Raw genomic sequence first — 23,428 nt, forward strand, 5'->3', positions numbered from 1 at the left:
CAGGCATACACACAGACAGAATATTGTATACATAATAAATAAATAAATATTTTTTTTAAAAAAGTGTGTACAAGCATTTGTCAACAGGCTACAACTGTGAAAGGAGCCTACAATTCAAAATCTCACCACCAGAGGTCAGCAGACATAGGAGAAACTGGTCCCTGTAAAAAGGGACTGTCCTAAACTGTAGTACTCTAAAATATAAAGTGAGGTCATAGGGTGTGTAGAGGCCATGTCCGTGTAAACAAAGAGGTCTGTAGCTTGTGTTGCAATAGAGACAGCAACGCAATCTCATTCTCCCAAGAGCAGGAAACCAGGCCTAGGTAATCATTTCATTTCCACACCTGTGAGCAGCTGGCTCCCCTGACCCCCTAGCTTCTATCCCTGCGGAAACCCTTGCTCAGAATGGCCGATCTTAGATCAGAGGTGAAGGTACCGGCTCGCATGAGAGAAGGCCATAGCTGTAAGACAGCAGCCGGAGAAAAGACAGGACTAGAGACAGATTCAGACCCTTCCTTCTGGAAGTCTGCAGGCTGAGCTCGGAAGGAGCAATGCTGTGTTTAGTTCTGACGTCTTTTGTCTGGAGTCTCTGGAGACCCTTTTCTCCGGAGTGGGAGCAGGGAGGGATGCAGCAGAACGGCCATCTACTCAGCCGAAACTTGGGGTCACTACTTCTTTTGAAGACAGAAACAACCCGGAAGTAAAAGATGGCGGCTCATTCCTGCAGTCCCAGCTTTTGGGAGGTGGAGGCAGGAAGACTGCTGCAATTCCGAGGCCATCTTGGGCTACAGTCAATTCCAAGCCACTGTGGACTAGAGTGAGACACATGGGAGGGCCGGAGAGACAGAACCTGATGTCTGAGACGGAATCCCAAGCACTGACTGTGAACAGTGTCTGTGCGGGTGTGAACACGTGTAACCCAGGTTTATCCAGTAACGGTGCTTACTGCTTTTACGGGGGACCCAGTTCACAACTCTAGCTATAGCTCCAAAGGAGCCAACACCTCCTTTTGACCTCCTCAAACACCTGCATTCATATGCACAAGCGCGCACACACATATATATGTAAATGTGTGTGTGTGTGTGTGTGTGTGTGTGTGTGTGTGTGTGTGTAAAGTGTCTGGGCTGCTGACATTGGCCTGTAATCTCAGTTACCTGACTGAGGCAGGAGGATTACAACTTCATGGTCTGCTGGGATACAGTGGGAGTTCAAGGCTGGCCTAGGCAATTTAGAAGAAAAAAAGCCAGGTACAGTGGCGCACACCTTTAATCCCAGCACTCAGGAGGCAGGGGCAGGCCTGTGTTCGAGGTCAGAGTTCCAGGACAGACTCCAAAGCTACAGAGAAACCGTCTCAAACTCAAAAACAAAACCGAGAGAAAACAAAGGGTTATGTCCCCTTTATCTATAAAACACTTAGATAAAATTGTCCAGCATAGAGGCTTCCAGGTCAAAAAAAAAAAAAAAAAAAAAGTTAAGACTGAAGATGTTCAAGCATGAGTTTAAATCTGAAGCAGATGTGTGCACCTGTAATCCCAGCACTGGAAAAACTCTACTCCCTCAAGCAGAATCAGCAAGCTCCCTGGCCCTGCAAAGCTGAACTGCAAAGCTTCTGGGGCACTGGGAGACCCTTTTATTTATTTTGGTTTTTCAAGACAGGATTTATTTGTTTATTTATTTATTATGTATACAACATCCTGTCTGCATGTATGCCCACATGCCAGAAGAGGGCACCAGACTCCATTACAGATGGTTGTGAGCCACCATATGGTTGCTGGGAATTGAACTCAGGCCCTCTGGAAGAGCAGAAGGTGTTCTTAATCACTGAACCATCTCTCCAGCCCCTCAAGATAGGGTTTCTTTGTGTAGCTTTGGGACCTGTCCTGAAACTCGCTTTGTGGACCAGGCTGACCTTGAACTCACAGATCCATCAGTGCCCAGCTTGACTCTTTTATTTATTTATTTTATACACATTAGTGTTTTGTCTGGATGGTCTGTGTTAGGGTGTGAGATCTCTTGGAACTGGAGTTATGGTTGTGAGCTGCCATGTGGGTTTGGAAATTGAATCCAGAGGTCTGCTGAAGCCAGTGTTTTGGTTTTTTTTTTAAATTTATTTATTTATTATGTATACAATATTCTGTGTGTATGCCTGCAGGCCAGAAGAGGGCACCAGACCCCATTACAGATGGCTGTGAGCCACCATGTGGTTGCTGGAAATTGAACTCAGGACCTTTGGAAGAGCAGGCAATGCTCTTAACCACTCACTGAGCCATCTCCTCAGCCCCGAGAGATCCTTTCTTAAAGGAATAAGACAGAGTGTGAAAGAACAAGACACCCGATGTCCTCCTCTGTTCTCAAGTGAATGGGATGCACCCCCACACACACATAGATATTTGGGAGTCATCAATATGTATGAAAATAACTAGTGAGCAGTCGGGTATGGCGGCACATGCCATTGGTCCCAGGATTTGGGAGGCACAAAGCAGTAATGGTGTGTGTATCTATGTGTGTTTGGGGTGGGGGACACTAGAGTGGATAAGAAAGATGTAAAGGGCCTAAGATGGTACACCAATGGTTAAGTGTCAAAGGAAGTAATCAGTAATCTTTCTTCAGGAGACACAAGAGTGTATTAGTGTCCCTTTGTTTGACCAGTGTTGATTCTTCAACATGCTACACACGGGGGGGGGGGGGGGGGGGGGGGGGGGGGGGGGGGGGGGGGGGGGGGGGGGGGGGGGGGCGACAAGGGGAATCAGGGTAGGCCAGGCTGTGATCTAACAAAGGCTCACCCCTCTGCTTCCTGAGTGCTGAGATTACAAGTGTGAGTCACCACACTTGTATTTAGTCTTTACACCTATGTGTGTTGTTTACACACATGTGAAAGTCAGGATCTGGTTCTCTCCTTCCACCATTTTGGATCCCAGGTTTCAAACCTCATCATGCTTAGGGGGAAAGTATCTGTTGAGCCATCTAGTGCCCCCCACCCCGTTTTTTTGTTTGTTTGTTTGTTTGTTTTTCGAGACACACTTTCTCTGTAGCTTTGGGGCCTGTCCTGGAACTAGCTCTTGTAGACCAGGCTGGCATTGAACTCAGATTCACTGGCCTCTGCCTCCCAAGTGATGGGATTAAAGGTGTGCGCCACCACTACTGCCACCCTCCCTTTTTTAAGCCATTACTTTTTCTTTTTATTTATTATGTATAGTGAGAACACTATACATGCCTGCATGAACGCCTACAGGTCATAAGAGGGCACCAGATATCATTATAGAAGGTTGTGAGCCACCATGTGGTTGCTGGGACCTCTGAAAGAGCAGCCAGTGCCCTTAACTACTGAGTCATCTCTCTAGCACTCATCAATTAATTTTTTCCCAGCCCAACCAGTTTCTCCCCCAACATTCCCCCCTCCCAACCTCATCCATTCCTCTCCCTTCCCTTCAGAAAAGTTCAGGCCTTGTGTACACCAGCCAGCCATGGCACATCAAGATGCAGCAAGACTAGGCATCTCCTCTCCTGTAAGGTTGGATGGGGCAACCCAGCAGGAGGAAGGGGTCCTAAGAGCAGGCAACACAATCTGCCAGGAGTACCACAAGACCAAGCCACACAATCATAACACATGTGGTGCAGAGGGCCCAGGTCAGTCCCATGCAAATTCTCTGGCTGGTGGTTCAGCCTCTGAACCCCAATGAGCCTGGGTCTCTTGACTTTTGTTATCCCAGTGTCCTTGGCCCCTCCTACCCTTTTTACATATTAAGATTTTACTTCTTAAAATTATTTAGAGACAGCCTCACTATATAGCCTTAGGCATCCTTTTATTTATTTATTTAAATATTTATTTATTATGTATACAATATTCTGTCTGTGTGTATGTCTGCAGGCCAGAAGAGGGCACCAGACTTCATTACAGATGGTTGTGAGCCACCATGTGGTTGCCGGGAATTGAACTCAGGAACTTTGGAAGAGCAGGCAATGCTCTTAACCACTGAGCCATCTCTCCAGCCCCCCCCCCTTTTTTTTTTAACTGTTTATAAACCTTTGGTTTTTTGTTAATGCATTCTATTTATGTGTTTTATTTGTGGAGGTCAGACAAATGCTTGCAAAGTCAGTTCTCTCCTTCAACCACATGGGTCCCAGGGTGCAGCAAAGATCTTTACCCACTGAGCCATCACACTGACCCAGCAGCATCACAATCTGCCATAAGAATGCTTAAAGATGCAGCAGTCACCACTCAGGAGCACTGGGCTACAGAGAGAAATCACTGGGCCCAACCAGGGGGCTGGCAGTACCCTGAAAACTTTTGAAAGAACAAAGCGGTCCGTGGGGTAAATAGAGAAAAATGGCTGCAAATCGCTTCCACTAACTTTGGGAATGACAATAATTATATTAGCAACCTGAAAAGGAAGCAGCTTTTTTTCAGAACAGGGTGGGGGAGAGGGAGACTGAGAACATGCATAGAAGCTAGGGAGGGAACCAGAGGGAGGCTGAAGATGAAAGGAGGAGATCACATCAAAACAAAGAACAAAGAGAAGCCAGATGAGAGTAAAACAGGGTGTTCTTCAAACAGAAAAGTTTTTCTTTCCTAGGAAGATGGGGCAAACTGGTAGGAAAACACACTTGTGATGAGGTGAGGGACAGTTTGAAGAAATTCCAGCTTCCATTTTCTCCATTAAGTACAAAGCTGAAAATGAGGTCAGGATGGGAGAAAAAGCAACTGACAGCATCTGTCTCACATGCCCCACTTCAGAGGCCTTGGAAATGCTGTGTCAGTTAGCATTTTGCCTTAGCTTTAGGACCAGATAAATAACAAAGGCTCAAAAACCATCTATTGAATGAATAGATGATACTACTCTGAGCTTGGTTTCAGGATGTTAAATACACATCTGGGCCAGGCAGTAGTGGTGCATGTCTTTAATCCCAGCACTCGGAGGAAGAGGCAGGTGGATCTCTGTAAATTTGAGGTCTACAGAGAGAGCTCGAGGACAGTCAGGGCTACACAAAGAAACTCCTTAAAAACAAAACAAACAAAACACCTCTGGCAGGGCATGGAGGCACTCACCTTTAATCACAGTACTGGGGAGGCAGATCTCTGAGCGCTGCTGATACCAACCTAGTTGCCTAGTTTACATAAAACTTCAGACTAGAGAGTTACATAGTGTGACCCTGCCTCAAAAATAAGAAAGTAAAAAGTAAGTAAATAAATAAATAGGGCACACAACTGAGGAGAGTGGCTTGGTCAGTAAAATGCTCACTACAACAGCATGAGCCAAGGTAAAATTCTTCAGCACCCAGTTAAAATGGATGTGTGGCATGTGTTTGTAATCCCAAAACTAGAGAGGCAGAGGCAGAGGCAGGGACGGTACATGGAGCTCCATCACCTGCTGATATCCAGCAATCCTATCTCCCAAAGTAAGCGTGGATGTGTACCCTGTGATCTCTGCACACAGGATAGGGATCATGCATACCCAGAGGGGTGAACTTTCTTCCAATAAAGCCAAATGTTAAAATGTTCTATTTTAATGGCTACAAGAGGCAGGTAATCAAATGACTGAGTACTGATAAAGCAGACAGATACAAGAAGACAGATCATTAGAATGCTGTTAACTATAGCACAAACAGCTGACCAAAGATTTCCTGGAGAGGTGAAAAAGGAAATAAAGCCACTGTTAGAATACTAGGGAGACAGCACCTATTTAGAAGGACCCACAGTCCGTATTTACTGTTAGTAAATGTAAATGTAAAATTATGGTAGGCTGCTAAGATGCCTCAGTGGGTAAAGGCACTTGCCACCAGGTCCGAGAAGCCCACTTCAGTCCCTGGAACACATAAGATAAAAGAACAGACTTCTTCAAGTCTAACCTCTCTGTTCTCACTATGGCATATTTATCCACCCCTCCACATACAATTAAACAAATAGATCTATTAACATTTTTTTTTTAATTTTTGGTTTTGTTTTCCAAGACAAGGATTCTCTGTATAGCCCCGGCTGTCCTGGAACTCACTTTGAAGACCACGCTGACCTCAACTCAAGAGATCCGCCTGTCTCTGCCTCCCAAGTGCTGGGATTAAAGGCGTGCTCCACCACTAAGCAACTCTAAACAAGGTGGAAGAGGACATTCAAGGTTGTCCTGACCTCCACGGGCACTGACGCATGCACACCTGAATTCACATGCAGTTGTTTAGATGGATTTTTTTAGTACATACCTGTAATGAGAACTTGGAAATCAGAGGCAGGATTGCCTTGAGTTTAAGGCCAACCTGGGCTTAAAGAAGAGGGAAAAAAAAAATCAGAAAAATGAGGAAGGGGGAATAGGTTATATAGAAATCCTTTGCAACTTTTCTATAAATCTACAGATACACTATTACAAAATAAGCAGCTTATTTAAAAGGCAGATAAAGATGTATCTCAGTTGGTAGTATGCTTTTCTAGTATGCACAGGATCATAAGTACATGCTTGTAAACCTTGCACTAAGAAGTGGAAGCAATTCAGGCAGTGGTGGTGCATGCCTTTAACCCCAGCACTTGGGAGGCAGAGGCAGCACTTGGGAGGCAGAGGCAAGTGGATCACTGAGTTTGAGGACAGCCTGGTCTCTAATAGCTAGTTCTAGGACAGGACCCAAAGCTACAGAAAAACCCTATCTCAGAAAACAAAAATAAATAAATAAAAATAATGGAGGCAAAATACAAAAGTTCAGACTGTCTAAAACTTGGGGCATAGTGGGAGGAGCTGGAGGGATGACTCAGCAGTTAAGAGCACTAGCCAGAGGACCCAGGTTGATTTCTCAGCACAAACATGGCAACTCACAACCATCTGTAACTCCAGTTCCAGGGATATAGAACACCCGCTGGCCTCCATGAGCACTGCACACATGTAATGCACAGGCATACATGCTTAAAGGCAGACACAACACCCAAACACATAAAAAGGAATCTTAAATCCCAGCAGTTAGGCAGTGACCAGCAGAAGGCGGGTGGCGGTGCTGAAGATAACGCTTGTGCTCAAGCTCTGCTGCCAGTTTAATCATCTCAGTCTGAACCGGGACACAACATGGTGGAAGCACCAGCTCCTACAAGCTGTTCTCTGACCTCCAAAAGCATTACGGCAAACATGTGGCCTACAGAACACAAAAAAATTACAGAAGCTGGGCTGCCCCTATTCTTCATGGTCTTTCAGTCATCTTTTCAGGGGTGCTGGGGAACAAACTCAAAGCATTATGAATAGTATGAAGGTGTGTTATCACTGAGTTATGAAACCCAACTGTTGGTATCAATCCTCCCCCACCCCATTTTTGAATATTTTTGAGACAGACTACTTCCTAAATAGACCAACCTGGAATTCACACTATCCCAACCTTTTCAGCCTCCCCAGAGCTGGAATTCACATTTCTATATAGTCAAAGCACACTGATCTGTTCATGAACCCTCATCTAAGAAGAGTGTAGAGTAACTGCATTGATTAAAATGTATGTGAGGATAAGATAGTAGAGCTGCAACATCTGTTGGATTCAAAATAAGAAGTTACCACATACTCCCCATTCCCAACCCTCTCAATACACCAGAGACATGATTTATTAAAAAAAATTTTAATTGGTTTACAAAGGAGCTACAGACTACATTGAAACTAATCTTTGTACAAAAGGCGGAGAGATTGAAATAGAGATATAGAGAAAGAGATATTGAGATCCCCAAAACACCCAGGGACAAAGTTAGGGGGAGAGAGACAAGGAAGATACAAAAGGAGCAGGAAGACAAGATATTAGCATCATACACACACAAGAGTGAGGGTAGAGAACAAGGGGAGTGACTGCTTAGAATTATTTACCTACACAGCCCTGGTGGTAACTGGACTGGAACCCACAACAAACATAGCTTGAGGTTTAAAGGCAACAGTGGTATGGAGACTGGTTATTGCCAGCACTAAGAAAGATAAACTTGTTTTAGGCACCAAATTAGAGCACTACTCCTCTGTCCGGGGATGACAGACTCGGGAGAGGGAAGCAGGCCCTAGGACAGCTGCCTTTGGTTTCCTTAGATCAGTATCAGCATATTCTCTTCAGACTTCATGCCTAGTCTTTAGCTAAGTAAGGGCTATTAGGATGTTACTAGGAGAAAAGAATCATAAGAAATATGAAAAACTGCTACTATCCACATTTTTCAAGAGCAGTTACTGGAAAAGCTAAGTAAACAGAATCAATTCCCTAATGGAAAAGGCACAGTGTGATTCCTGAAGGCAAGAAATAGAAAAAGCACACAACCACTCAAATGGATGTGCCAACAGTCGTCTTCACCTGCAGCCCTAGCTAAGGTGTCATGTTCAGTCCCCATGAGCTGAAGGACAGATGAGTCCCTATACTTTCTTAGCCAAGAAAAGGAAGGTTGGGCTGTTTGATAAAGATGGGGGAGATGAGAAAATACTTCACTTTCTCCAATGAGTGCTGTGGAGAAATCCTTTTGGGTTTGTAAAGTCAGAGCAGTGATGACTCAGGGAAGGAAGGGAGCCAAGGATTGCCCCTTTTCTCCCTTCCCAGTCTTCCATCTACAGCAAGTGAGCCAAATCTGGAAGAGGGAGTAGGAATTTCAGCTAAAGGCTGTTTAATGTCTTTCTAGGGAACGATGTTTCAGGAAGGCAGACACAGAAAAGAAACAGGTCAACCTCAAAGCTGGGCTACCCATCCTCCTAGATGAGATCTGGACCCCCAGAACAGAGCCAAGAGAGGCTCTACAAAGAACAGTCTTCCACACCAAAGTAATAACCTGCCCATGTTTTATCAGCAGCTTTCAAAGCAATGTTTTCCGGGGTTGGAAAAGTGCCATACCCTCCTCTTCCCAAAGCAACTGCTGCTGCTGTTCGTTATCCTTGTAAGTTACTGGCTCTTCTAAGAGAAGTTGAAACTCTGAGATTTCAAACATTTCTCTTTCCAACCCCAAAAGGTTACCCAACTTGGCATAGGGAAAGCAAAACTATGCAAAGACGCTCAACCAAGGCAGCTTCACTGTCCTCCTCTCCTTGGTACCTGATCTCTGAAGCACTTCTGATCTGATCCCAAGGTCCAAAAGGCACTAGGGCAATTAAAACTGAATCAAAACTTCAATCATGTAGCACCAGGGCTCCCTCAAAGTATAACAGAGGCCTGATTAGCACCCCCAAAAGAAACCCTCAAAAAGTATCCAAATTTATTGTGGCCTAACAAAGATCTGCAGCTTCCAGTATTCACATACTGTGAAGTATTAACAATACAAAATATATCCTGAAAGGTCAGACACCTGCAGTTCATAGTGCTTTCTCAGATTTGTTAAAAAAATACAATGCTTAGTTTTCTATATAGGATATACAAAAGCAAAAAATATATATATGTATATAGTAGAAATAAAAATCAGCCATAGTAATTTACAGCTTTAGTCTCCAACCCTCCCCAAATTATAACACCTTCACCCCATACTTCAGTCTATACTTTCTGAGATCAAAGGTTCTATTTATTCTGAAACCAGACTGAGAAATAATCATTATATTGCATTTTGAATAGCACCCCAAAAAGAGTGCCTGTTGGGAGGTCCCCAAAGGAAGAGGGCGGGTTGGTCCTTTCTAGGAAAAAGGTGACACAGTCAAATATAGTATGTAGATGATATGAATGGGCAACCCAGGACAAGGGGATGAATACATTAAGATTACTGTTTCAGCTGAGCATGGTGGCATATATCATCTGGAACCCCAGCACTTGAAAGGCAGAGGTGGTGGGTTTCAGAGTTAAAGGTCAGCCTGGACTAATCATGAATTCAGACCAGTCAAGGTTATACAGACAGACCTAACAAGATTACTAAATTTGTGGTCACCCACCACCAGCAAAGCAGAGTCATTTAAAAAAAAAAATAAGTAAAAGATCATGAAGGTTGGACATGGTGACATATACCTGTAATCATAGTACTTAGGAGGCAGAAAAATTATCCAAAGTTCAAGGCCAGTCTGAGTTACAGAGCAAGTTCCAAAGCAGCCTGGGCTAGAGAATAAAAACCCTGTCAAAAAACAAAAAAACAAAAAAAAACAACAACAACAAACAAAAAAATCCCAAACAACAAAAAGGTAATGAAAATAATTTCAGAATCAATTTGCACGTTAATTATGTTAAATTCCAATGGCCAAAAATTTAGGGAAAGGTTATTTTTCAGAAATGAGACCTGGACTGGAGGAATGTAGTCTCTATCTGTGAAAAAGGCCAAGTGGATCATAGATAGGAAAACAGAAGCAGAAACTGTTTCCATTTAAGAGTCAAATAAGACACTGGAGAACGAAATAGGAGAAGCAGAAAGAATCCAATGTAAATTAATTCATGGTAATGTTAATAAAGCAGATGTTGAGGATAAGCCATCCAAAAGAGAAAACACCGTCAAACAACTTATTTAAAGGCTTATAGTCCTTGGCATCAGTAAGTCAGCTTATCATCATCACTTCATACTGAAGAAGATTCTATTCCTTGAAAAGATCTTGCAAAATACTGCACACTCCAGTGAGTTATGCTTCCCCTTCCTCCAGAGATGCCATAGTACATGATTATTAGACATAAAACAACAAGGTTTGAGGTCTGCTTTTCTGTGGGAATAAAAGGTGTCATTGTGACTGAGGACAGATACCTTTTGAATTGCCATTAATGATGTGATCTGTGATCTGGGAAAAGTCCTTGAAATATTTCCTGAGTCTTAATAAGAGTCTTAGTTTGCACAGGAAGGACCAAATAGAATAGACTGATGTCAGAGGATCAACGGCTCTTGTAATTCAGACTATCACCACCACAAACTTAGCAAGAATCTACTTTCGATGGAATTCACATAAAATGTATAATAGTATAATCTATTTGTAGTCAAGATAGAGAGTTTAGAACAAGGAGTCCACTATAGATTTGGATGTTGATTTCATTTTCAAACACAAAAATAATTTCTTCTTTAGAAAGTGCACTAGGATATCCCCCCACCCCATTCATAATTGTAACTAACTGATTTAGCATAAGCAGAGAACTGACCTCAGGAACATACCCAAGTTTTGTAACCAACTTCTTGGTAACGGGCCTGAAAAGCATTTTAATTTGAATTTATTTTCCAACAATTTCAAATATAAGTTCTCATCTGCACGTAGATATATACAGGCACAAACACCCACTCTCACACAGTCATACACAAAGTTTACTTTCTCTATCAGATCAGGGTAATTTTTTTATTGCAGATCTCTTTAAATATTGGCTAATAGAAAATCTATCCCCAACCTAATAGATTACACACATACACACACCACTTCCATACTACCTCACAGTGAAAGGCTCTCTGACAAGATACCAGAAGGTCAAGAGAGACAATGCTTTCTTTAATGGCTGGGCCTTGAGGACAATTCTGGTTGCATTTAAGCCTCAGTGTCAAATGCACTGAGTTTCCCTGCCGTTATAATTTTTGGATCAGTCTCTTCTGGAATCAGGCCATGGATAAAGCAGGATAATTTCTCCCAATCTCTCCTATAATCCCCAGTGGTAAGACAAGATTTCCCTTTGTTCTGGGCTATCGTTCCCATGATTGTGTGTTTCCTTTAACCTTAGGAACCACCCAACTACATACAGAATTAAGGGGGAGATTATTTTAAAGAACTACTCTTGCCACTGGCACAAGTTTTGCATTCTACAGAATTAAAAGTTAGAACAGATTCACTGGCTGATGCTTCTTAACACGAAAACACTAACAGGAAGGAACTACAGAAATATTTAAAAGAGGAAGTGTACTTCCTTTCAGAGTGTGAACTCAGAAGCCCAATACATTAAGGCTTAGAGCTATTTGGAAGACAATGATACTGAAATCCAAATAAATCCATGAATCAAGACTATGAGAACATCTTTTTCCTATTGAAAGCTGCTGCCTACTATTTGACCATTTTTTGACTGTTTATGCACATCAATCCAAGATTCTCTCCCTCAAAGGGCTCTTAGACAATTCCACAGACTTGTGACTCCTGATGTTTACAGTAGCTAACAAAGGGTGATGGTTTTGACTCTCCAGCACTAAGAAAGCGCCTGCGTCAGTAGTAATTTGAACACTCCCTCCATAGCTACTTCAACCATCAGCCTGCACTTCAAGGTTTTCCATTCTGCTGCTCGAACTAAGCTCTTTAAAATATTGACCCAAGTGACTAATCCAGAAATCACTGTCGTAAACAACACAGGAAGTGATCATGTGAGAGAAGGGGAGAAAAAAAGACTGAGTCAGGAAAGGAGCACAAGGAGCTGATCCCATATAAAATGACAAAATTAAGACACATATGTATATACGAACTAAAAGCAGAGCACATGAATGCTTACTCTGGTTGGATGCCAGGACATTTATAGAAAAGCTTGATGTGTCATGATAAGGCTCAGCCATTGAGAAATAAGGCAATATTAAAAAAAAAAAAGAAAAAAGAAAAAGAAAAAAAGAAAAGACCAAGGTATTTTTGGTCAGAAAATGGTCGTTTTCCTCCTCCCAGCCACCCCTATGAAAGCATCTCTATATATTTATTTATATATATATATATGTAATATAGAATCTGTTTTTGTTAAAAAGTATTTCAATGATCATACATATTTATCAAGGCATGATGGCTTTGGGGGTGGGATCCATCATGGGAAAGCTTAGAGGTTCGGAAATGCAGGAAGAGGAGGCTGGGGTAAGAAGTGTAAGAAGAACCTGGGATGAAATAAATGCTTATCAAAGGGTGGCACCAACACAACTTTCACTAATATTTTCCATTTTCAAGGAGTCACCAGTGACAGATGGGTGCCACAATCCCATCTCTTCTCCTGTACCCTCCCTCAATTCTTCCCTCCACCAAGAACATTAATGCTTCACAGCTCGCTCTTCCACAAGTCTCTTGGACCCATGCTATCTTGCATCCCAGGCTTGGTGGGTAATGGCCCAGGTCTCTGGCCCTAGGTGTCTAATCTCAGAAACCATTGCCACTGATATTAATGGACTGTAGCTCTGTCACCTGCATGACGTTGATGCCACTGTTGGCAAGACGGGCAATACCCTCGGGACAGATGGCCTCCATGGCTACCATATTGGTGGTAATAAGGGCTGAAGGAGTGGCAGTGCCACTGCCTTCTGAACCTGCCCCACTGTCCAGGGGCAAAGTGCCCACACTCAGGGCGACCCCTGGGCCTCCCTTTTTGTTCTGGTGGGTCTTGATATGCTTTGACAGGTGATCACTCCTCATGAAACGCTTAGGGCACTCAGGACAGGCAAATTTCTTCTCACCTAGATAAAAAAGCAAAAGATAACTTAATCCAAAAACAGAACAAAGATGGGGTTGATGTGTGTTCTTCAAAATCCAAATTCAGAAGTCTCTTCCAGAGGTCCTGAGTTCAATTCCCAGCAACCACATGGTGGCTCACAACCATCTGTAATGACATCTGGTGCCCTCTTCTTTCAGCAGGCATACATGGAAGCAGAACACTGTATACATAATAAACAGACAAATAAATCTTAATGGAGCACCTTAAAATCTTCCAGAATAATCCAAGTGCTCTTTGAGACACACTCAATTTCACACATAAGTTGTTCAGGATGTTCAGTTACTTCAAAGGCAAATCATGTCTTCTCTTTTTGTCTATTACTCATTTTCTCTTCCCCTGGGTCTCACTCACCTGTATGTGTGCGTTTATGTCTCTGAAGCTCATCTGAACGTGTGAAGCGTTTCCCACAGTATGACCAGTTACACATGAATGGTCTCTCTCCTGTATGCCAGCGCAAGTGTGCCCGGAGATGTGAGGTCTTGCCATATACTTTGCCACATCCTTGGATATGACAAATATGCTGTTTCTTTTTACCAGGATCTCCAGAGCCTCTATGAATGAGAACATAATGATTTATCATTCTGGAGACAAAAATTAAAGAACCAAGAAGTGTTAGTAATTACCTAACCCATTCTTTTGTTTGTTTTGGATACATGTATCTCTAGCTGTCTTGGAACTCCATAAATTGACCAGGCAGGACTTGAATTCAGAAACCTACCTGCCTTTACTTGCTTAATGCTAGAATTAGAAGTTTGTGCCACCATACCTATCACTGAAATTGACTTTAAAAAAAAATTTTTAATATTTACTTATGAGTAGTTTGTCTGCACATATGTATGCCTCAGCATGTCTGGTACCCAAGGTCAGAAAAGGATGTGAAATCTCCTGGAACTGGAGTTACAGATGGTTATGAGCTACCATGTGGTTGCTGGGAGTTGAAACGCATTCTTTGGAAAGGCAGTTAGTGCTTAGCTGATGAGCCATTGCTCCCCGTCCAGTTTTTCTTTGTTTGGTCTTTTTGAGACAGGGTTTCCCTGTGGAGCCCTGGCTGTCCTAGAACTCAGAGATCTCTCTGCCTCAAATGCTGAGATTAAAGGTGTGCACTATAGCACCCAACTTGTGGGGTTCTTTTGTTTGTTTTGTTTTGTTTTGTTTGAGACAGGGTTTCTCACTCAGTGTAGCTTTGTCTGTCCTGGAACTTACTCTGTAGACCTGGCTGACCTTGAACTCAGAGATCCACCTGCAGACTCTGCCTTGGTAGTTAAGAGCACTGATTGCTCTTAACTCTTGAGTTCAATTTCCAGGACCACATGGTGGCCCACAACCATCCTTAATGAGATCTGGTGCCCTCTTCTGGCTTGCAGGCAGAACACTGTATATATAAAAAATATAAATCTTTAAAAAAAAAATATTTGTGTGAGTTTGTGCATATGAGTACACGTGTCTGAAGAGGCCAGAGGCATGAGACCCCTGTAGCTGAAGTCACAGGCAGTTAAGAGCTACCTGATGTGGGTGTTAGAAACTAAACTCAGGTACTTCAGAGAGTAACAAGATCTTAACTGTTTAGCCATCTCTGCAGTCCCCCATTTCTTAAGGCTTTGTCTTGTTTTGTTTATTTTTGTTTTCGAAATGTCTTATGTAACATAACAGGCTGCCTTTGAGATCCTGATCAAACAGACTAGGCAAGCTCTCTTTATTATTACTATTATTTTTATGTGCATTGGTGTTTTGCCATGAATTTTGGGTTCCCTGAAACTGAAGTTACAAACAGTTGTGAGCTGCCATGTAAGTACTGGGAATTGAACCCAGGTCCTCTGGAAGAGTCAGTGCTCTTAGTCACTGGACCATCTTTCCAGCCCCAAGCTCTCTTCTATTAAAAGTAATAATTTGTATCCCCTCCAACCCCGTGCACATTTTTTTTGGGGGGGGAAGAGCTTTGAGACTGGATCTCATATAGCTCAGGTTGGCCTCAAACTTACTATGGAGTTAGCCAAGACTAACTTTGATCTCTTGATCTACCTTCTAAGTACTGAAATCATATAGGTAGGAGCAACCACTACAATTGACATCAAAGATAGATCTTCAGCTGATTTTAGTTAATTAGCTTCCAAAATCCAAGTTATAGATTACCTTCCTCAGAGATGTGGAGGCGAATGCCTTTAATCCCAGCACTTGGGAAGCAAAGGCAGGTGGATCTCTGTGAGTTTAAGGCCAGCCTGGTCTACAGAGCTAGGACTGACTCCATAGTTACTGAGAAACCCTGTCTCAAAAAAACAAAGAGAGAGAGAGAGAGAGAGAGAGAGAGAGAGAGAGAGAGAGAGAGAGAGAGAAAGGGGGCTAGCCAGGTATGGTGGTGCAATTCAAGGCAAGCCTGGTCAACACAGTTAGTTGTAGGACAGCCTGGGCTACACAGAGAAACCTTGCCCCACTCCCCGAAAAGGGTGAGGGGTGCTGAGCTCTTGAACTCAGGTCCCCTAATTTTCATAGCAAGTCCTCTTACCCACTGAGCTGCCTGCCAACCACAGTATCAGAAATTTAATGGAGAAAGGAGAATTGGTAGATAAAACTTACAAGAATGGAAAACAAACAGGCAGGTGCTGTTGCATGTCTGTAATCCTAGCTATGTGGGGGACCAAAGGAGGACTACTTCAGCCCAGAGGCCTTATCAGGTAACACATCAAGACCCTGTCTGTCTTCAAATCTCAAACTATGCTAGAAAAGTTCTACAGTCTTTGCTAAGGCAGGTTTGTTGGGTTGTATGTATAATCCATTTGTGGGCACCAAGAAGAGTTCTAAGAGGGATTTATTTGGGGTTTTAAGGAGACATAAATTGCCAGGTGATGGTGGTGCACTCCTTTAACCCCAGCACTCTGGAGCAGAGGTAAGTGGATCTCTGAGAGTCTGAGGCCATCCTGGTCTACAAATCAAGTTCCAGGACAGGCTCCAAAGCTACAGAGTAACTCAGGGAAAAAAAAAAAAAAAAAACCCAAAGAGAGACCTTTCGTCAACTTCATCAACTGTGGTGATCAAGAAGTAGAGAAAAGTAGACTTCTGTGTGTTTGAGTCTGGCCCGGTACATACTGAGTTCCAGGCTACCCAGAGCTACACAGTGAGATCTTTTTTCAACAATACCAAAAAGCTGCAAGTCAGCCAGGAGTGGAGCTGCATACCTAGAATTCCAGTTCTGAAAGAGTAAAGCCTTAAGTTTGAAGTTAGATGGAGTTATATAGTTCCATACCAGCCAGTGATACAGAGCAAAATACTATCTCAAAAGACAGACAAGCAAAGCCGGGCGGTGGTGGCGCACACCTTTAATCCCAGCACTTGGGAAGCAGAGGCAGGCGGATCTCTGTGAGTTCAAGACCAGCCTGGTCTACAAGAGCTAGAGTTCCAGGACAGGCACCAATGACAAGAACTATCTGCTCTGTTGCTTTTCCTGAAACACAGGGTATAGTACAGAAAACAAGCTATTTTGTTTTGGTACTGTGTGTGTGTATGAATGCTGATTTTACTGGGCTAGAAGCTGTTTGTTTAAGGTAGAGTCTCAGACTGGTACTCAAACTAGCCTGGAACTCTCAAGTAATCTTCCTATCCCAGTCTCCTGAGTGCTGGGATTACAAGCATGAGTCACTTTGGGACAAAACTTCTAACAGATCTTTCTAAGGGACTTATGAAGACTAAATGACTCTCTAGATACACTGACTACGAGGAGGACAAAGTAACTCTTAAAGCTATTAAAGGCTTGTACCAGCTGCTAGTTATGTTCAGGAGGCATCAAGTTGGCTCAGCAAGTATAGGTACTTGCCACCAAGTCTGACACTAAATTCAATCCCCAGAACAGCTTCCTCAAGTGATCCCCCAACTTTACATGTATACTATGGTACACTGCATAGTAAATTAATTTTTTCAAGGAATTAGATGCCCTCTCCTGGGTTCCATAGGTAGTACCTGCATGCACAAGGCATACATACACACATGCAAGAAACACTCAGAAACAAAAAACAAAGATGAGTAAATCTTTAAGGAAAAAATTTAAAGCCGGGCTGTGGTGGTGCACACCTTTCCTTTAATCCCAGCATTCACTCGGGAGGCAGAGGCAGGTGGATCTTTGTGAGTTCGAGGCCAGCCTGGTCTACAGAGCTAGTTCCAGGACAGGCTCCAAGCTACAAAGAAAGCCTGTCTCAAAAAACAAAACAAAAACAAATTAAATGAAAGAAAAATCCTGGTAGAAAAATATTACATCTTTAGTAAGAGATGGACGATAGTGGTATACACCTTTAATCCCAGCACTTGGAAGGCAGAAACAGAGGCAGGCAGTACTCTGAGTTCAAACAAGACCAGCCAACAAAAACAGTAAGGGCTACACAGAGAAACACTGACTTGAGAGAAAGTGAACAATAAAAACAAAAAGCACCTGGAAAAAGTATTGTCTTTTTGAGTGATAACATAACTGTGAAAACGTGTAATTTTCCTAAAGCTACTGTAAAAAAAAAAAAAAATCATTACAAGAAATAGGTTTAGGGCTAGGGAGATGGCTCAGTGGTTAAGAGCACTGACTGATCTTCCAAAGGACCTGGGTTCAATTCCCAGCACCCACATGGCAGCTCACAACTGTCTGTAACCCCAAGATCTGACACCCCTCACACAGACATTTATACAAGCAGAGCACCAATGCACATAAAATAATAAATTATTTTTTAAAAAAAGAAGTAGGTTTAGCCGGGTGGTGGCACATACCTTTAATCCCAGCACTCAGGAGGCAGAGACAGGTGGATCAATATGAATTCAAGACCAGCCTGGTCTACAGAGAGCTACTTCCAGGACAGCCAGAGCTAAACAGTGAAACCCTGTCCATAAAAACCAAAAAAAAAAAAAAAAAAAAAAAAAAAAAAAAAAAAAAAAGAAAAACAAAAAAAACAACAAAAATAAATGAACTCACCTTCCTTCACTGTCTTTACAGTAGGGGCATGTACATGCTTCCCTCCGAGTCCTCCGACCAGCTTGGGGCTGGGGATCAGGACTGTTCTCTCCTTCTCCACCTGCTGTCTCATCATGCATCCCATCACCACCAGATCCATGGAGGCCAAGCTGAGTGCCATGATCACCTGAAATAAAAAGGTTCAAGATGCAGTGGGTAGGACAGAGAGCTACAGAACCTCACAGACATCACATTCATAGCACCAACTTTTCATTACAGTTCCTTCTTCAGTGTGATTGTCCAAGCCAGAGGACAACTTGTAGAAATCGGTTCTCTTCCACCATATCAGTTTCAAGTGAAAAGTTTCTGCACCCCAAAAAGCCTCTCCACTGATGCAACAATCCAAAACCAAATTAGAAAAAGCCAGGTTTAATGGATATAATGCTCCCAGATGATTTTCTAGCCCTCCAGAGAGGAGACAGGAAAGGAAGATCAGAAAACTGGGGAGCAGTTTAAGTACCCTGTGGGAGTGGTCTTGAGCATCTCTTGAGAAGGGGAAATAGTTTGGTGGGCTTTCTGAGATGCAGCAGGGTTTGGGGAGGAGGCTTGGGGTAGAACTTTTATCAGAACATTCCAGACTCTGAGTAAATGGATGCCAGGGACTGGGGGTGAAGAGAACATCAAGTGCCTCTACCTGCTGAGCCATCTCACTGGCCCATATGGCAACATTTCTTCAAGATCTTTTCTTAAAATATGACATAAGGTCTCGCTATATTTGCCCGGGTTGGCCTTAAACTCCTAGGCTCAAGCAATCTTCTGACTCAAGCTCCCAAATTGTTAAATTAAAAATAAAATTAGGGCTGGGCGGTGGTGGCGCACGCCTTTAATCCCAGCACTTGGGAGGCAGAGGCAGGTGGATCTCTGTGAGTTCGAGCCTGGTCTACAAGAGCTAGTTCCAGGACACGCTCCAAAATCACAGAGAAACCCTGTCTTGAAAAAATAAATAAATAAATAAATAAACAAACAAACAAATAAATAAAATTAATTAAAAAAATAAAAATTTAAACTTCCTAAGGGATTACCAAAGGACTACAGATTTAAGTTTACATAGTAGTTACAGGCTAACCTTGGCTAAAGATTAATACCCATGTAAAATACAAAGGCTTACATGACATCAACATCATATTGGAATTTGTTCCCAACCCCTTTAATAATAGTTTTAGAAAGGAACAGTTCAATCTTAAAACATGGTGCTACTTAAGCAATGAGATAAATTAAAGATTGGCCTTCCTGTGATGAAAATAACTAGGAAACCAGAAGCAGTTTAATGACAGTTTTGGGCAAACCCAGTTGCTGCCTCTAGCATCAATTTCTGAAACAACTACAAATGACAGATCTTTTCAGTTTCTTCAGAGTAAAGTGTGGCTAAACCCATGATCTTCCAAGAGATCACTAAGAGTCAAAACTTTAGGAATTACTAAAGCATGATGAAATTAAAATGTCAGTAACTATAAAACAAAACAAATCACCATTCTAGGAACTGAGCCGAGGGCCTCCACACAGTACTCAAGCATTCTACCATCCAAAGGCTAGTTTCCTATCTGTCACCTCACTGTGATAAGTACCACGTCCAAAATAATAACAACAACAACAAAACAAAAGCAAAAAAAACAACAACAAAACAAAACAACAAGGGAAACAAATGGTTTATCTCACCTTACCACTCTTATGTCATCACAAGGGAAACCAGAACAGGAAATTTTGGCAAGAACCAAGAGGCAGGACTGGCTTATTCTGGTTTCTTACACCATCTAGGACCACCTACCCAGGAGAGACCCAGTTCCCAGTATGCTGGGTCCTCGTAACAAGCATTAATCAAGAAAATGACCTACAGACTTGTCTACAGCACTTTGATAAAGGTATTTTATTTTAGATTCATTTATATCTATAAATGTATTGCATGCATTTGGGATGCCTGAGAGATCAGAATATAACGTGGGCAACTTAATGAGAACCTCCCCCGACCCCAAATATGAAAGGGTTAAGGATATATGGCAGACCAAACATAGCGCTCTGGGGAAAGCAAGAAGAAAACACTGGGCATCCTAGGGAGAAAGAAGCTAGACATGTGAGTTGGAAAAATGGACCAACAGAAAAGTGTAGTAACTGCTCACAACTGTCTGTAACTCCAGTTAGGCGGTTGTGGCGCAAGCCTTTAATCACAGCTCTTGGGATGCGGAGGCAAGTGGATCTCTGCTGAGTTTGAGGCCAGCCTGGTCTACAAGAGCGAATTCCAGGACAGGCTCCAAAGCTACAGAGAAACCCTGTCTCAAAAAACAAAACAAATCAAACAAACAAAAAAACTGCCTCTGAAAATGGGTAGAGCTACGCAATCAGTAAAACAGTATTAATGGCTTTCACCACTAGATGTCACTGTGACTAAGTATTATACCACCCTCTTCCATAGGTTTAAGACGAAAAGGAGAAAAGAGAAATCTGCACAAAATTTAGGAAAATAGAAGATATTTTGGAAGTCTCTCCATCAAATCTAAATATTAATTTCAGTTCTGATAATGTTCCCTATCAGCGTTGGTAATGTTCCCTGCTAAGGCTTGAGTTTTGCCATTCATTATGAATCAAAAGGTACAGATTAGAAAGGTCATGATGCTAAATGCCTAATTCCAGTCAGAAAGTGCAGTGGCAGGAATATGGTCAGTCTGAGGTCTCTGCCACATGAAGAATTCAATGCCAGCATTTGGGAGGCGGAGGCAGGCTGATCTCCTTGAGTTCGAGGCCAGCCTGGTCTACAAGAGTTGGTTCCAGGAGAGGCTCCAAAGAGACACCCTGTCTCAAAAAAAAAACCAAAACAAAAAAGTGCAAAACAAAAAGGAAGGAAGGAAGGAAGGAAGGAAGGAAGGAAGGAAGGAAGGAAGGAAGGAAGGAAGGAAGGAAGGAAAAGGGGCCAAGCGTATTGGTTCACACCTTTAATCTCAGCACTCCTGAGGCAGAGGCAGCTGGATCTCTAAGGCTGGGGTCAGTCCACTCTAGAGAGTGACTTCCAGGACAGTTAGGTATACACAGAGAAACCCTATCTCAAAAGAAGTAAATGAATAAAAATAAAAACTGGGCAGTGATGGATCATGCCTTTAATCCCAGCACTTGGGGGAGGCAGAGTTAGATGAATCTCTGATGAATTCAAGGCCAGCCTGGTCTACTGAGAGAATTCCAAGAAAGACTTCGAAACTATACAGTGAAATCCTGTCTTCAACCCCCCCAAAATTATAATTATATAATATATATTTATATATTATATAAATCAGGCCTGATGGAGCATGCCTTTAATCTCAAGCAGAGGCAGGCAGATCCCCATGGGTTTCAGACCAGTCTGGTTTACACAGTGCATTCCGGGCTCCACTACATAGTAAGATTCTGTCTCAAAAATTAAAGAAGAATGTGAAACGTACGCTGCTTCATGTGGGCTCATGATTCTGATTCTAGCATTCAGGAAGGTGAAATAGAATATAGAGGCCAGCCTGGGCTATAGCGTGAAATACAGTCTCAAAAACAAGGATAAACACTTCAGGCAGGGCGGTGGTGGGCACACCTTTATTCCCAGCACTTGGGAGGCAGAGGCAGCAGGTGGATCTCGAGGAGTTCGAGGTCAGCATGGTCTAAGGAGTAAGCTCCTGGACACTGTCTGGAAACAACAACAACAAAACAAACAAACAAAACCACTCAGAACAGTCTAGACACCTACAATCAGTGGTGGTACACACTTGGGGGCAGGTGGATCAAGGTCATCCTTTGCTATATCAAGGCTAGGCTATGAGACAGCCTCAAAAGTTAGGAAAAGCAGTTAACAGCACTGGCTGTTCTTCCTGGCTAGAAAGATAGTTCACTAGGTAAAAGAGTTTATTATGTAAACATGAGTTCAAATCTCCAGTACCCTTATGACAGCTCTGCATGACTACACATGCTTGTGCTCCTAGCCCTAGCATGGGGGGAGGGAGGGCAGGGAATAAAATGGTCAAGCAGCCAGCCAGCTTAACTGAAAATGTTAATTTCTAGTTCAGAAAAAGACCCTGCCTTAAAGCCCTATGGCTAACAGAGATAAAGACAACTGAGACGCGTGAGCACGCGAACCTGCATGGAAGAGCAGGTACACTTAACACATACACACAAAGTTCAAGGTCTTTATGAGCTACGTAGTGAATTTAAGGCTAGTCTGGACTACATGAGACCCAGTGTCAAAAAAAAAATAATAATAATAATATAAGAAGAGTCAAAGGGAGTCGAGATGGCTCGGTGGCTAAGAACACTGACTGCACTTCCAGAGGACCTGTGTTCAATTCCCAGCTCATACACGGCAGCTCACAACCATCAGAAACTCCAAATTCTGAGGGATCCGACATCCTTTTCTGACCTATGTGTGCACCAGGCATGTAAGTGCACAGACATACATTCAGGCAAAACACCCATACACATTAAAAAACAAAAACAAAACTGGACAGTGATGGCATATGCCTTTAATCCCAGCACACTAGGGGAAAAGGCAAAGAGATCACTGAATAAAGAGGCCAGCCTGGCCTACAGAGTGAGTTCCAGGACAGCCAGGGCTATGAGGAGACCAAGCCTCAATATAAATAAACAAGAGGCTAGAGAGTTGCCTCAGTGGTTAAGAGCACTGGCTGCTCTTCCAGAGGACCCAGGTTCAATCCCGCACCCACATGGCAGCTCACAACTGTCTGTAACTTTAACTCCAGTTCCAGGATATCTAGCAACTTCACACAGATATACACGCAGGAAAAACACCAATACACATAAAATAAAGTAATTCGTTAAAAGAGAGAGCAAGGACTCAAACAAAAAAATAAGTAACTTAGATTTTCATGTTCAATAGTAAGTAAGAAGAGGACAAAGATAAGAAAGATAGAAATGTAAATTTCCTCCTCTCTCTCACACTCACACACATACTTTGGGGTTTTTTTTAAATATTTATTTATTCATTTATTCATCCATTCATTCATTTATTTATTTATTTATTATGTATGCAATATTATGCCTGTGTGTATGTCTGCAGGCCAGAAGAGGGCACCAGACCCCATTACAGATGGTTGTGAGCCACCATGTGGTTGCTGGGAATTGAACGCAGGACCTTTGGAAGAGCAGGCAATGCTCTTAACCTCTGAGCCATCTCTCCAGCCCCGTTTTTTTTTTTTT

The 23,428-nt window shown here is 42.7% G+C and overlaps 1 protein-coding gene across 2 annotated transcripts in view; it reads right to left on the minus strand.

Moving 5' to 3' along the window:
* Window positions 1-7,556: 7,556 nt before the first annotated feature.
* Window positions 7,557-23,428, minus strand: part of Sp1 (Sp1 transcription factor) — a 39,832-nt gene continuing 23,960 nt past the window's right edge. For both annotated transcript variants that reach the window (XM_050126647.1, XM_050126646.1), the window contains exons 4-6: window positions 18,230-18,395; window positions 13,642-13,841; window positions 7,557-13,252 (exon numbers count right to left, since the gene is read on the minus strand). In XM_050126647.1, the coding sequence (XP_049982604.1) occupies window positions 12,939-13,252; window positions 13,642-13,841; window positions 18,230-18,395 (680 nt within the window). In that variant the 3' untranslated portion in view covers window positions 7,557-12,938. The remainder of the gene's footprint in view (window positions 13,253-13,641; window positions 13,842-18,229; window positions 18,396-23,428) is intronic.

Source organism: Alexandromys fortis, unplaced genomic scaffold (assembly GCF_014885135.2).
Source record: "Alexandromys fortis isolate MF-2015 unplaced genomic scaffold, M_Fortis_MF-2015_v1.1 scaffold_264, whole genome shotgun sequence".
Classification (NCBI taxonomy): domain Eukaryota; kingdom Metazoa; phylum Chordata; class Mammalia; order Rodentia; family Cricetidae; genus Alexandromys; species Alexandromys fortis.